The sequence below is a fragment of the Haliotis rufescens genome, unplaced genomic scaffold (assembly GCF_023055435.1).
Source record: "Haliotis rufescens isolate VD_foot unplaced genomic scaffold, xgHalRufe1.0.p SCAF_12, whole genome shotgun sequence".
NCBI classification, from domain to species: Eukaryota; Metazoa; Mollusca; class Gastropoda; order Lepetellida; family Haliotidae; genus Haliotis; species Haliotis rufescens.
Window position 1 is genome coordinate 10,689,130 of NW_025963802.1, and position 16,144 is coordinate 10,705,273.

Consider the following 16,144-nt stretch of genomic DNA (forward strand, 5'->3'; position numbering starts at 1 on the left):
ATGTTGTTTTTACTGGAGTATAACACCTCTGTATCCCTGATGTTTGCATGTTGGAGATCCGGTGCAGGAAAACATCGCTCTTTGTAGCACTCCATGGTGGGTGGGGAGCAGGGGTGCTGAATCAATTACTTTCATTATGGCACACAATCATTCTGGTTCAAACCGCACTGACAAGAAGAGACGTCTGGAAGCTGAGATTTTCTCATCTGACGACGATGCTTCTATTTCACGAACTTCAAATTCTTGGGCTCGGTTTATCGTAGTGGAATCACATAATCAACTACCTTTGAAAATCAATCCCTTTGCAATATCTAAAGCCATTGAAGGTATCTGTGGTGAGGTGAAGAATGTTTCACGGCTCCGGAGCGGCTCTCTTTTGGTGGAGTGTGCACGGAGACAGCAGGCTATTAATCTTTTAAAATGTACTAGCTTTGCTAACACAGAAGTTGTTGTTTCTGAACACAGAACGTTGAATTCGAGTCGAGGGATCATCCGCGACAGAGCTCGTTGCCTGGCTGAAATGTCAGAAGATGACATTTTGGAAGAACTTAAATCACAGAATGTCACATCAGTGAAACGTTTCAATAGAAAAGATGGTGAAAATTTCATTCCAACAAATACTTATTTGTTCTCCTTTTCTCTTTCAACAATTCCACAATCTATTAAGGCAGGCTATTTTAACATCGGAGTGGAGGTGTATGTCCCCAATCCACTCCGGTGTTACAAATGTCAGAAGTTTGGGCACGGCTCCAAATCATGTGATCGTCCGACTGTTTGCCACCGTTGTGGTGGAAATCATGATGGTTCAGGCTGTACAGCAGACCTGAAATGTACAAATTGTAAGGGTCAACATGTAGCGTCATCAAAATCCTGTCCTTTTTGGACACGTGAAAAAGACATTTTGACAATCAGATGTCAAAACAACGTCAGTTACTTTGATGCGAAAAAACTCTATGATAGCCGGACACCTTCATCCAAACAATCTTATGCTGCTGCTGCTGTCTCTCGCCCTTCAACCAGTAGATCTATAGAATGTCAGACGGACTTGACGTGGACACATTCTGAACACCCGCTGCCTCTGACAACATCATGTGACAGTCAAACAACTCATTCTGTCAGCCCAGGTGAAATGTCTTCAGATTCTATCATTGTGACTCAGGTTGTGGCCCCATCTACACCCACTCCTGATAAACCAGCTACCAACAAACCATCAACTGAAATGCCAAAAAAACAAAAGAAGAAACAAAACAAGAAAATTTCTACAAAGATCCCTACTCTCACTGAAACATCTGTAGATGTTCACAATTACTTTGAGCCTCTTGAGATGGATGTCACCCCATCTTCACACCACAGCAGTGGTGACTCCTCTTCACGTTTACGTGAACGATCTCCGGTAGAACCACCATGAATCATTCGAATCTAATTCAATGGAATTGCCGAGGACTTAGGCACAATTTTAACGAACTGCAATTATTATCAACGGATATTTGTCCATCAGCAATTTCTTTACAAGAAACGTACCTTAAAACAACCGACACATTTGATTTAAGGCAGTATAGTTCGTATCATTCCTTCTCTCCTCCGGGAGATAAAGCTACTGGAGGAGCTTCTATTTTGGTGCGGCGGGGCGTTGTTCACAGTCCTGTTCCGCTTGACACGAATATGCAAGCTGTTGCAGTTAGACTTACACTGCATATTGCCTTCACACTTTGCTCCTTATACATTCCTCCATCTTCAAATCTTCAGCGTAATGATCTCCAAAAACTGTACGACCAGCTCCCAAAGCCCTGTGTCATCATGGGTGATCTAAATGGACATAATCCTTTATGGGGAGGTTCTATCATTAATCAAAAGGGTAAAGTCATCGAGGATTTTGTTTCTGATAATGACCTCTGCATCTTTAACGATGACTCGGACACCTACTTACACCCTGCAACTGGTACGTATTCATCATTAGATCTGTCTTTGGACGGATTCAGTGTTGTTGAATGAATTCTCATGGACCGTCCATGATGACCTATGTGGGAGTGACCATTTCCCCACCGTGCTTAAACCCATTCATCCCGTTGATGATCCACCTTCACCTCGATGGAATTTTGTGAAGGCTGATTGGCTTTTATTTCAATCTTTATGCAAAGATAAATTACAACCTACGTCTTTTCAGAATGTTATTGACCCCATTCAGTTGTTCTCAGATCAACTGAATGAAATTGCTGATGAATCAATACCTAAGTCCTCGATCAACCCACGTGTTCGTAAACCGTGGTTTGATGACACTTGCAAACACGCTAGGAAATGTCGTAAGAAGGCGGAGAAATACTTCCGTAAACATCCCACTGTCCATAACTTGAACATCGTCAAAATTTCAAATGCTAAGGCGAGACGTCTTTTTAAACAAAATAAACGTCAATCCTGGCAGAATTATGTCTCAAAAATTAACTCTCGTACCCCCATGTCCAAGGTATGGAACATGATCAAAAAGATCAAAGGCAAGGGATCAAATTCTACAGTAAACCATCTAAAGGATGGCGATACTTTGCTAACGACTAAATCTGATATTGCCAATAGACTTGGGAAAACGTTATCTCAACATTCTTCTTCATCTAATTACGCTCCTGAATTTCAAAAGTATCAACTCCAACAGGAAAAGAAAAAAGTAAATTTTACATCTGATAATGGTGAAGATTACAATGAGGTATTTTCACTACATGAGCTCCATACTGCCTTAGGGCAAGCTCATGATACAGCAGCAGGCGCTGATAATATTCATTATCAGCTACTGAAACACTTGCCAGAATCATGCCTTGAAACTTTGTTGACTATATTTGATGACATTTGGACATCTGGGACGTTTCCACCTTCATGGCATAATGCCATTGTTATACCAATACCCAAACCTGGGCGGGATCATTCTGATCCATCAAATTACCGCCCTATCTCTTTAACTAGCTGTGTTTGTAAAACGATGGAACGCATCGTAAATAATCGATTAGTGTGGTACTTGGAAACAAATAATCTTCTTACCAATATACAATGTGGTTTCCGGAAGAACAGAAGTACTATCGATCATTTAGTGCGTTTAGAATCGTTCATTAAAAATTCCATTGTAAATAGACAACATGCTGTATCGATCTTTTTCGATTTAGAAAAAGCTTACGATACAACATGGAAACATGGTATTTTAAAAGATTTACATGACTTTGGTTTAAGAGGCCGTTTGCCTCATTTTATATCGCAATTTTTAACTGACAGACAATTTCAAGTTCGTGTTGGATCAACCCTGTCTGATCATTATAATCAGGATCAGGGTGTTCCACAGGGCAGTATTTTGTCTGTCACATTGTTCAGTATAAAAATAAATAGTTTATCAAAAGTATTAAATGACTCAATTGATGGGTCATTGTTTGTGGATGATTTCAATATATCATGTCGTGGTAAAAATATGCGTACTATTGAACGCCAATTACAGTTGTGTCTTAATAAAATTCATAAATGGTGTCTTGAGAATGGCTTTAAGTTCTCACAGAGGAAGACCAATTGTATACATTTCTGTCGGAAATATAAACCCCATAAAGACCCTGAACTCTTTTTAGATGGCACTCCAATCAAGATTGTAAAAGAAGCCAAATTTTTAGGATTAATTTTCGACCATCATTTAACCTTTTTGCCACATATTACTTATCTGAAGACCAAATGCCTGAAGGCCCTAGATTTGTTAAAAGTCGTTTCAAATTCAAAGTGGGGAGGGGATCAGAAAACCCTCCTTCACTTATATCGATCATTGATCCGTTCTAAATTGGACTATGGCTCCATTGTGTATGCTGGAGCTTGCAAGAGCAATTTAAAAAAGCTGGATTCAATTCACCATCAAGGACTACGTCTATGTCTTGGTGCTTTTCGAACTTCTCCGGTTGACAGCCTCTATGTGGAGGCTGATGAACCTTCTTTAAAACAACGCCGTACTAAATTGTCTCTTCAATATATTTCTAAATTACGTTCGAACCCCTCTAATCCTGCTTATACCTCTGTATTCTACCCCCTCTATGAAAATCTATTTCTGAAGAAACCGAAGCTGGTTCCTCCACTTGGGATTCGGCTCAAATCCAATATTACTGCTGCAAATCTTGATCTGGATCTTATCTCTCCTTCTCGGCTTTTGTCTACTCCTCCCTGGCAGTTGGTGAGGCCAGAAGTAGACATTTCACTGACACGCTTTCTCAAGTCTGAAACAAATCAACTGGTTTATCATCAGGAATATTTACAATTAAGAAACAAATATGACACTCACCGTTCAATCTTTACTGATGGATCCAAGGGTGGTGGCAAAGTAGCAAGTGCCACTGTCGTTGGATCACAAACCATATCATTTAGAATACCTGACAATAGCTCTATTTTCACTGCTGAGGCCAATGCTATCCTTACAGCTTTGATATATATTAAACACCAGTCTTCATGTAAACAGTTTATCATCTTTTCTGATTCTCTTTCTTGCCTTCAGGCACTGCATAATGTATCTTCCACTCATCCACTGATTTTAGATGTTTTAGAACTTTACAATGATCTTTCAACTGGCCAATACGACATCGTCTTTTGTTGGTTACCGAGTCATATGGGCATCACAGGTAACACAATGGCTGATGCTGCTGCTAAAGCAGCACTCAACGAATCTGTGACACCACTTCTGATTCCATACAGCGATTATAAACCTGTAATAAGAAACTACATCAGAGATATAATGCAGCAGAAGTGGGACACCCAAGTAGGTATTAATAAATTACATGCTATTAAACCAACCATCGGTTACACCTACTTGGGTTGTCAGTCCAGATTTGAAGAGGTCATTGTACGACGATGTCGTATTGGCCACTCGCGATACACACATGAATATTTGTTAAAAGGTGAAGATCCTCCGTTCTGTATCCCTTGTGATGAGAGAATCACGGTCAAGCATGTCCTGCTTGACTGTATTGATTTTTCCATCACAAGGGATAAGTATTTCAAAGTTTCATCGTTAAAGGATCTTTTTAATCAGATTAATTCTCATTTAATTCTTGGTTTTTTAAAAGAAATAGAATTGCTTGATAAATTTTGATATGTACATGTATTGTAAAAAGTATGTGATTTTAATTTGGTAGAATGACGTAATAACTGAGTTTGTTAGTGGCTGTACCTTCAAAGGGGGTTGAAGTAACGTAAAATAATTGTCCCCCTGAGAAGGTATGTAAGTCCCATTTCATTCAAAGTATTTTTCATTTTCCATGTTTTTAATCGTAGAATTCTTGTTGTTTTTAAATGTTTTGGCTTAAACTTGCCGACAATCACCAGTAGCCGGAGGGATGGTGTAAATCCTGCTGGGTTACCATGTAGGTAGCAGAAGTATCGTAAGTCCCCATGGTACCTAGTATGGTGACCTACCTTTGGCTATTGGTGATCTAAAGCCCATTTTTATTGTGTACTGTTTTGAATTGTTATGAATTTTATTCTGATATGCTAGTTTTACAATCTACATCTGTGATAGTCTAGTGTTTTTACTGTCCTTTGTCGACAGATTTTATTGTCACTATATATTAATATATAACTTGATTTAGTCACGTTATGGCTGAAATATTGCCCATGTGACTTAAAACTTAACTCACTCACTCACTCAGATCTACTGAATGAAATTGCTGATGAATCAATACCTAAGTCCTCTATCAACCCACGTGTTCTTAAACCGTGGTTTGATGACACTTGCAAACAAGCTAGGAAATGTCGTAAGAAGGCGGAGAAGTACTTCCGTAAACATCCCACTGTCCATAATTTAAATATTGTAAAAATTTCAAATGCCAAGGCAAGACGTCTATTTAAGCAAAATAAACGTCAATCCTGGCGGACCTATGTCTCCAAAATTAACTCTCGTACCCCTATGTCCAAGGTATGGAATATGATTAAAAAGATCAAAGGCAAGGGATCAAATTCTACAGTTAACCATCTGAAGGATGGCGATACTTTGTTAACTGATAAATCTGCCATTGCCAATAGCATTGGTGAAACTTTATCTCATCATTCTTCTTCATCTAATTACGCTCCTGAATTTCAAAAATATCAGCTTCAACAGGAAAAGAAAAAAGTAAATTTTACATCTGATAATGGTGAAGATTACAATGAGGTATTTTCACTACATGAGCTATATACTGCCTTAGGGCAAGCTCATGATACAGCAGCAGGCGCTGATAATATTCATTATCAGCTGCTGAAACACTTGCCCGAATCATGCCTTGAAACTATGTTAAATATATTCGATGATATTTGGACATCTGGGATGTTTCCAGCTTCATGGCATAAAGCCATTGTTATCCCCATTCCCAAACCTGGGCGGGATCATTCTGATCCATCAAATTACCGACCTATCTCTTTAACTAGCTGTGTTTGTAAAACGATGGAACGCATGGTAAATAATCGATTAGTGTGGTACTTGGAAACAAATAATCTTCTTTCCAATATACAATGTGGTTTCCGGAAAAATAGAAGTACTATCGATCATTTAGTGCGTTTAGAATCGTTCATTAAAAATTCCATTGTAAATAGACAACATGCTGTATCGATCTTTTTCGATTTAGAAAAAGCATACGATACAACATGGAAACATGGTATTTTAAAAGATCTTCATGATTTTGGATTAAGAGGCCGTCTGCCTCATTTTATATCCCAGTTTTTAACAGACAGGCAATTTCAAGTCCGAGTGGGTACAACCCTGTCTGATCATTATAATCAGGATCAGGGTGTCCCACAAGGCAGTATTTTGTCTGTCACTTTATTCAGTATAAAAATTAACAGTTTGTCAAAAGTTTTAAATGATTCAGTTGATGGATCACTTTTTGTGGATGATTTTAATCTATCTTGTCGGGGTAAAAATATGCACACAATTGAAAGGCAATTACAATTATGTCTTAATAAAATTAACAAGTGGTGTCTAGAAAACGGGTTTAAATTTTCCAAATCAAAAACTAATTGCATACATTTCTGCCGAAAATATAAACCGCATAAGGACCCTGAACTATTTCTGAATGGCACTCCTATCAAAGTTGTTAAGGAAGCCAAGTTCTTGGGACTTATTTTTGATCATCACTTAACTTTTCTCCCGCATATTAAATACCTCAAAGCTAAATGCCTGAAGGCACTCGATCTATTAAAAGTTGTTTCTAATTCAAAGTGGGGAGGGGATCAAACAACCCTCTTACACTTGTACAGGTCACTAATTCGTTCCAAACTTGATTATGGCTCCATCATCTATGGTGGAGCCTGCAAAAGTAATTTACAAAAACTAGATACGATACATCATCAGGGTCTGAGGCTTTGTCTTGGAGCCTTCAGAACGTCTCCCATTCACAGTCTCTATATAGAAGCAGATGAGCCTTCTCTTAAACAACGCCGACTAAAATTATCTCTACAATACATCACTAAATTATATTCTAATCCGTCAAATCCAGCTTTTGAATGTATATTCCATCCTCTCTACGAAGATCTTTACAATAAGAAATCGGCACTCCATCCACCACTCGGAATTAGAATAAAATCTGCAATATCAGCTTCAAATATTAAACTCCAAGATATAGCTCCTAATCAACTTTTCTCCTCTCCTCCTTGGCAAATGGTAAAGCCAGAGGTAGACCTGACATTAACCAAACTTAAGAAATCAGATACTAACCAATTAATATACCAACAAGAATACCACCAACTTAGAAACAATTATGACACTTATAAATCTATATTTACCGATGGATCCAAGGATGGTGGCACAGTTGCTAGTGCCACTGTCATTGGATCCAGAACAATCTCTTCCCGTTTACCTGATAACAGTTCAATATTCACTGCAGAAGCAAACGCCATTTTTACAGCACTTAAATATATCAGTAATCAATCTAAACATAAACAATTCATACTGTTTTCAGATTCTCTTTCATGTCTTCAGGCAATTAAAAATATGTCTTCAAAACATCCACTTTTAATCCAAATTCTTGAGTTATTTAATGATCTTGCTACTGGCCAATATGACATCGTCTTTTGTTGGTTACCAAGCCATGTTGGTATCATTGGTAACACAATGGCCGATGCTGCTGCAAAAGCAGCCCTCAACAAATCTGTGACACCACTTCTGATCCCATACACTGATTTTAAACCCATGATTCGATCTTACATCCAAGATCTTATGCAACAGAAGTGGGACGCCCAAGTAGGTATCAATAAATTACATGAAATTAAACCAAATATCGGTTACACCTACTTGGGCTGTCAGTCCAGATTTGAAGAGGTCATTATGCGACGATGTCGTATTGGCCATTCAAGATATACACATGAGTATCTTTTAAATGGTGAGGATCCTCCGTTTTGCATCCCTTGTGATGAAAGAATCACGGTCAAGCATGTCCTGCTTGACTGTATTGATTTTTCCATCACAAGGGATAAATATTTCAGTGTCAAAACAGTTAAGGACCTTTTTAATGATGTTAATTCTCATTTAATATTAAGTTTTTTAAAAGAAATAGAACTTGTCCATAAATTTTGATGTGCTTAATGTATTATTTTATAAATTGGTAGTGCTAATAAATAACTTAGATTGTGAGTGGCTGTACCCTCGAGGGGGGTTGAAGTAGCGTAAAATTATTGTCCCCCTAAGAGGGTATGTAAGTCCCAAACCAATCGTAGTATTTTTATGCATACCAGACTTTTAAATCGTAGTATATTTGTTAGTTTTATTCAATGGCTAAACTTGCATATAATCGCCAGTGACTGAAGGGATGGTGTAAATCCTGCCAGGGTCCATGCAGGAAGCAAAGGTACTGTAAGTCCCCATGGTCCCTGGTGTGGTGATCTCCCTTAAGTTACTGACGATCTCTAGCCCATTTTTATATTGTTTTGTTCCTTAATACTTAATTCTTTTAAATGTTCCGCAACTAGTTTTAAAATCTTATCTGTGATATTCTAGTTCTCATACTGTCCTTCGATGACAGATTTTTATAAAGTTTAAATATATGTATATTTCATGTCTAATTGCTCGTCGCGATATGGCTGAAATATTGCCGATGTGACGTAAAGCATTACCTCACTCACTCACTCACAAGAAGCGAACCACTACGGAGACGGGTGACGTTCTTGACTTCACCGCAAATCCCGGACACAGCCTTAGAAACAGCAAAAGGATTCAATTTGATAGGTAAGTTATCAGTAGCCTCAATCACCAGGAATTTTGCCCAGGAATCAATAGTTTGCGAAAGATTTCCAGTTGAAATTTCAATTTCCTCTAGACGTCTCTTTTTTTCATTACGAGATGAACCAGATTGTGGGAGAGCCATGGTGAAAAGAAAATGATTCAGCACCCCTGTTCCCCACCCCCCATCGAGTGTCAACAAGGACGGTGTTATATTGCACCGGATATCCAGGATGCAAACACCAGGGATACAGAGATGGTATACTCCAGCAAATATGACGTGAATAGCTATATTTATCTACCAGATGTAGTGCCAGGAAGGTTCAGTCCATGACAAGAAACTGGAGACATACAGAATACAGAGGTCAACATCACCAGATTGGCCCATGAGCCACCGCCTTCTGGCGTAAGACTCTAGGCAATTTATTCAATCCAAAATGGAGAAGTCACACAAGTTATTCACGGCCAAGACCAAAATATACATCAAAATACAACACAGTAGTGCATACACAATATTACGCACAGGGCCTGGCATGACCAGCCGATTGATAAGACCGGGCCCATCTTACCACCCGTCTAGGCGAAGTAAGGGTCGAAGTAGTGTGTTGGGCAAAGGAACACTGTTCCTGGAACCAGTGCCCTCAACTACCAGACTTCCGTCCTCCGCCGACACAGGGACGCAGCCCACGGCAAACGGGCTGCCCACTTTGGTCGCCTCTTACAATCAGCAATGGGGTGCTGTGGAAATATTCTACCCCGGTTCCACACGGGGGAAGAGCTATTAGCGCTACCCAGCACTCACCACGAGGAGGTTGCTCTTCACGAGTGCCCCATTTACGTGACGTTTCTGCAAAGGCCATTTAATGTGTTTCCGAAAGGGGGAAAAGAAAAGAAGTGGTGGTGCAACCCAGGAGGGGGGTTTAAAGGGTTGCTTATCTTTTGAGATTTTGAGATTTGGAATGAATGCCAAGAGTGGGTAGGGTGCGAACTTAGGGAGCTGTGTGTGGTGGGTTTGTTAGTTTATGTGATTTTGGTTTTATTAGTTTATTTGGGGTTTAAATGCGACTAATTAGTCCTGTTTTAATTAGGTATATGCCTAAGGCTTTGAATTTTTCTAATTTATTTTGTGGATTTAGGAATACTTCTAGTGTAAGTCCGGTTTTAAGATTTAGGGTGGTCTGTAGTGTTGTTCGGTGTGTTTGGTAGTGTGTGCAGTGAATGAGGACGTGTTCTGGTGTTTCTTGTTGTTTGCAATGTGGGCAGTTTCCTGTTGTGTGTAGATTAGCTATTTTAACGGTGATTATTTAGTTTGGTGTGGCCTGTTTGTAGTTTAGTAATTATTCTGTCAATTTTTTTGGATGGGTGTAGTATTTTTGGTTTATTTAGGTTTATTTTGAGTACTTTCCTGATTTGGCTATTTGAGTTTTGGTATATATTTTGCCATTTTTGATTAGTGACACTTTTAATTTCTGATTTTGAGATAGGTAGGTTTAAGCTTATTCTGGGGGTTTAAGGGATAATTTGGATGTTTTATCGGCGTTTTCATTGCAAAAGATCCCTACGTGGGCGGGGATCCAAATGAATTCTATTTGCTTGCCTGCCATAGTTAAGTCGTTTGAGCTTTTGAGTATTTGGTTTATTAGTTTGGGGCGTTTTTTTTTGTTTTTATTTTTGTGGGCTTGCAGTCCACTGAGGGAGTCGGTTAGAATAAGGATTTTTTTTAGATTTCTGATTGTGTAGTGCTGAGGTCATGCCAATTAGTTCGGCCGTGAATAAGGGTTGATTGTTTGGGAGTCGGTAGGATTGGGTGAGGATCCGTCTGTGTATATGTGACATCAATTTGGCCAATTGTAGTGTATGTATGCTAGTGTGGTGGTTGTAGCGATGATAGGGTCAGTCTGTTTATTTAGTGTTTTGGCTTGTGTTGTGTCTATCTTAGGTATTTTAAGTTTTGGGGTGAAGATATTTGATTGTTTACAGTTTTGTTTGAGATTATTTATTTTGTGTTCATTTGGGTAATTGATTATTCTTTTAGATATTTGGGTAAGTAGTGGATGTTTCCGGGCTAGGGCTTGGTTTTTGGCGCTAATATTGTTGTTTATTATGTTTTGGATTAGAAGGTTTGATTGGGACGCGGCCCAGAAGTTTAGGGTTTGTTGTTCCCTACGTAGTTTTAGTGGCATTTCTACTGTTAAGGCCTGGAGTGATGTGCTGGAAGTGCCATGTTGAGTTCGTGTGATTAGTTTTAGAGCCTGATACTGGTGGAGGCCCCTTGGGGGGGGGGGGGGGGGGGGGGGGGGGCGAGGTTATCTAGGGTTGAGCGGCCAGGAGTGAAACCGCTTTGGTCTGATTAATTATGTTGTTTTGTTCTAAATGGTATTGTAGCCTGATTTTTGCCATTGATTCCATTACTTTGCATAAGTTAGAAGTTAGGGAAATCGGTCTGTATGAGTTAGCCTGGTAAGCTGGTTTGTTTGGTTTGGGGATCGGTATGACCAGAGCTTGTTTCCAAGTTGATGGGACCTCTCCATTTAGATATATGAGGTAATAGAGTTTTAGAAGAGTTTGTAGTAGTTTGGGGGTTAGTTGTCCAATTATCTGGTAGGAAGTAAGGTCTAAGCCTGGGGCTGTGCCCCTTTTCCTATTTATGAGGACGTGGAGTAGTTCTTCCATTGTGTATGGGAGATTTATTTCTAGGTTATTATCTTTTGGTTCTTTGGTAAATTTGGTTTCCGATTTTAGTTGTTCCTGGAATTTTAGGTTGAAGTTGCTATTACTAATGACGGTCGAAAAGTGGTTTGCTAGGTTGTTTGCTTTTTGAGAGGGGTTGGTTGAATTGTTAATGCTGGGAGTTTTTGTGACGTTTAATGCCTCTAATGGCGTGGATTTTGCGCAAGACCGTTCTGGCGTCCGTGTGGTGATTAATTTCTTTGCAGATTTTTTTCCAATTTCTTGTTTGCTTTTTGAGAGGGGTTTGTTGAATTGTTAATGTTGGGAGTTTTTGTGACGTTTAATGCCTCTAATGGCGTGGATTTTGCGCAAGACCGTTCTGGCGTCCGTGTGGTGATTAATTTCTTAGCAGATTTTTTTCCAATTTCTTGTTTTGAATGAATGCTATGAGGCAGAGAGCATATATATGTACATGTAAGGACAGCAAACAGTGAGCTCAGGTAAGTTTATTAATGATGATATTTTCATTCATTCGTGCAATAGATGTGGCAATCATGAGCGCTGACTCTATATGTGTTCGAAATAGAACATTTGGAAGAAATAACATTTACTTACAAGACTAGTACACAATAAAGCCATTAAGTGAATATTAAATAAATTGATTCACAATATGACAACATCAAATCCTATATTTGTTTAATGCAACAGGTTTAAAGCATTCAAAATTGAACAATCATGATTATAAAATACAGCATGTTTATATATGTGTGTCGATATCCCTCTCATGTCAAATACACAATGAATAATAATAAACTGTAATTTAAAATTACTAAAATGTACATCCTACGTGGTGGATTTGCACTAATGTAATAACTTAAGAATTAATTCATATTTTAAGATACGTATTAAGTATTAAATAGTTCAATAGCTTTTCTTAATAATTGAACACCTTTCTATCAACCGCACCTAACTGTTGACCACTTGTTTTTGTTCTGTTTCAATGTATATATGTAATATGATATGTATAATATAATTTTGCTGCTGAAATTAGAAACAGAGTGATGGGGTTGGTACTACACATGTATACGGTTCTATTTAAAATGACTGCAGCACTCCATTATGAAAACAAATTGTTTTAACGCCGCTCTCAGCAGTATTCCAGTGATGTATGACGTCGGTTTGTTGTATATGAAATACATTTTTCGTAGAACTTGTTCCAGCGGCCTCTGCCGTTCCCTAAAAAAGGCGTCACATGGAAATATGTGCCTCTGCCACGGACTCTCGCCCATCTGTTACCAGCATATGGATAGGGTTGGTATCTATGCCAACCACGGCCTCTTCCATGTCCATAGCTAGTAGCCTTGTGACCAAGTCGAGTTGACATAGCAATGTCTTTCAAGTGTTTGGCCACATCCTCCTCGAATAGGTAATCTGAACTTTTCGGAGAACTTGGGGTACACAGTGCACGATAGTGATAATTCAACTGTGGTTTTATCAGTTCCTTCCTTCTGAGGTTTAATTCTCTATGGACATAAGCCGACACTTGGAAACAATATCTCTGAACAAAGTGGCTGGCACCTCTTGCTTGTGAGCAATTAAACTGTTCAGTGTATTTGTCACCGCTTGGGTCGACTTTATCATTCGACTCTGGACACGCTGCATTTTTACGTCCATCGAACATGTGTCAGATTGCAGGGAATCCCATATTAGCTTGTTAATTTCGGGCGTGTTCAAATCCGAACAGTTAGCTGGCTTTTTCAGGTCTTATAGTTTCTGTGCGATGACCACGTCATCAAACTTGGTAGTGAATACCTGATGAACCAATTCAGCCAGTTTGGTGTCAATTGGGTCCCCATCAGTCGTTGTTATCGGCAGAGTTTCTCTGACGAGGTTTACAACTTCTAAACCGGAAGGATCGGCACTGATTTCGTCATGCACGACTTCTTCACCACTAAGTAGTTCTGTTGCTATGTCAACAGTACCTTTTTTTCGTAGATTTGCTCAGTATGTGCCTGATTTGGCGGAATATAATCATCATCATCATCCTCATCCTCATAAATAAAATTCTGCTCATAATCGTGACTGCCGATTCTTAGCCGGATTGTAAACACTTGGTCAAGACTCAATGATGATGTTTATCTTCAAAATGAATATTTCTTGAAAAGCGCACTTTGTAATGTTGTTATTACTGTAAGAAACACTCCTTGTCGGTGGAGTAGTTTGTTTTCACTTTGCAAAGAAGCAGCACACATGCAGCTATTTTTGTTTTATCATATAATGGGAAGGTTTCTCGGCAGGATGAAGCCAACGGATGAAAACGATATTCGTTTGGGTCATATGCGGATAGAGATGCAAATATCAAAGGTCAAGTAGGGACTACTTTCACTGTTTATAAACAAACATGGCGTCGCCCTTGTCATTCGGCGATCGAGTCAGAATTAACCATCGGGAATCTGGATAAACTACAGGGATAATTGCTATCAGTATCAAAAGAACAGTCTAATATACTGAAAATCTGTGTCTAACTGTGACGTAGCTAAGGCATTTTATAAGTTTGGTCAACTTTGGAGATATAAATTTCGAAACAATTTGGCGAGGGCACGAGGCCTAGCCAAGCGGGATCAGTAGCAATATATGTGCTTGTAGACCTCTGCGGCTTGAAACCTCCTCCACAAATTAAAAAAGATGGATTTGGCGGAAATATGTTTGAATTGTTACCTTGTTTCGTTTTGTCGCTGTGTATACATCTGACTACACTTCTTATCGTTATGACAGGACAGACCGACTGTCAACAATGTCTGACCGTGGCCGTGACGTCTCATAGACTAGGGTTAGAGTAGCTTCCCTTTGACAAAGGGCAGTTACTCTAGCGGACAGACCGATGGATTGCCGCGAAAGGCAATTAAAAACAATTGTTGTTTTGCGTATATGTTGCTTCGCCACTGTATAAGAAACATATTTCAGTTGGAACTATATTGGCTACTGCCACTGTCCGACTTACACATCACTTACCCTGTGACGTAATAAATATTAATGCGCGCATTCCAGGAAAACTCGCAATGTTTCGGTAATGTTTGTGAGAGAGGGAAAGCGATTTTGAAGCACAGAATTAAAGAATGACATTTTATGATAAGGAGGTTATCACGCGAGTGTGTTTGGGGATGGTAAATATCCGGCATTAAGAATAAACATTGTATTTAGCGAGCCTTGGCGATTATCGCGATATTTTACACCCAATTCACTTCCAACTTTCCTCCCATATCAAACTGACACATCGTAAAAGAAATACTGTTAAAAGGGGCGATAAACACTTAACCTTAAAAACTTTTATTTCTGAGCATTTTCGGCTAAATCCAAATCTAATGCTACACTCAAGAAAAGGAAAACTAATAGCCCAAAACTATATGTTACAGGGATAGTTCATTTCGAAAAATGACAAGCTGTGGTTGTGTGTGGAGGTGACATTTATTCAATTGATTCAGCAATCAATCCCTCAGTCAACCACCCTGTAATAAAACATAACATTATATACTTATATATACTATAGTATTTAAAGATACACAAGTTACATCAGAGGTTGAACAGTCACATTAACCAATACATGCAACACATAGAGTTACACATCACTAGTCCATTCTCTTTTCCATGCGTTCGTTCATCTTGCGAAATTCGTCAAGCAAAAGTCCCAGAAGCATCGGGCGCATGATGATGAGGGGAAGTATGATCTGCTTGAGAAGTGGCAGAAGCCGTCGATGTTGACGATTAAGGGGATTTAGTGGCTTTTGGTTTCCCTTTAGAGGATTTAGACACACCCGCCTCGACAGGACGGGGACTTTTCAACACGGCCTCAGCCATTGTTTTGACTTGTGGAAAGTTTCGAGCGTAATTTTACGCTTAGATCTACATAGTAGCAAGTTAATAATAACTTTGACTATGACCACACAGTGTAATTATAGACTGTCTGATAGCAAATGAGTTGAAAATTTACTAACTCTAAATGCGTCTGCACTCGCATGCGCATTGCAATCTCAAGGAATCTCGAACATAACGTGATTAGCTGATAGAACCAACAGTAAAGATGTAAACATGTATATACACATATACATATTGGACAATAGACAGGCGAAGAGTAATGGCGTTACCCTGGACATCGGACTCATGGATGTGATTACAGTGAGTGAGTGAATTGCCTCCTAAAACGAAAGAGTATCTGTCACTTAAATTTGATGATTATGGTATAGAAAATATAGGAAATATCGAGTTACAAACCCTTGCTTTATATTGCAC

At 39.0% G+C, this 16,144-nt stretch overlaps 1 protein-coding gene across 1 annotated transcript; it reads right to left on the minus strand.

Moving 5' to 3' along the window:
* Window positions 1-1,025: 1,025 nt before the first annotated feature.
* LOC125378395 lies at window positions 1,026-15,712 on the minus strand. Its single transcript, XM_048393869.1, has 4 exons — window positions 15,670-15,712; window positions 13,491-13,620; window positions 13,154-13,380; window positions 1,026-1,078 (listed from the first exon to the last, which is right to left on the minus strand). Exons 1-4 carry the CDS (start codon window positions 15,710-15,712, stop codon window positions 1,026-1,028), a joined length of 453 nt encoding a protein of 150 aa, XP_048249826.1.
* Window positions 15,713-16,144: the final 432 nt, after the last annotated feature.

Coding starts and splice junctions, on each gene's coding strand:
- LOC125378395 (XM_048393869.1), bottom strand. CDS start 15,712: ATGGCTGAGGCCGTGTTGAAAAGTCCCCGTCCTGTCGAGGCGG. Junction 13,621..15,669: donor TCCCCGTCCTGTCGAGGCGG/GTGTGTCTAAAT, acceptor AGAAACTATAAG/ACCTGAAAAAGCCAGCTAAC. Junction 13,381..13,490: donor GTCCAGAGTCGAATGATAAA/GTCGACCCAAGC, acceptor TTATGTCCATAG/AGAATTAAACCTCAGAAGGA.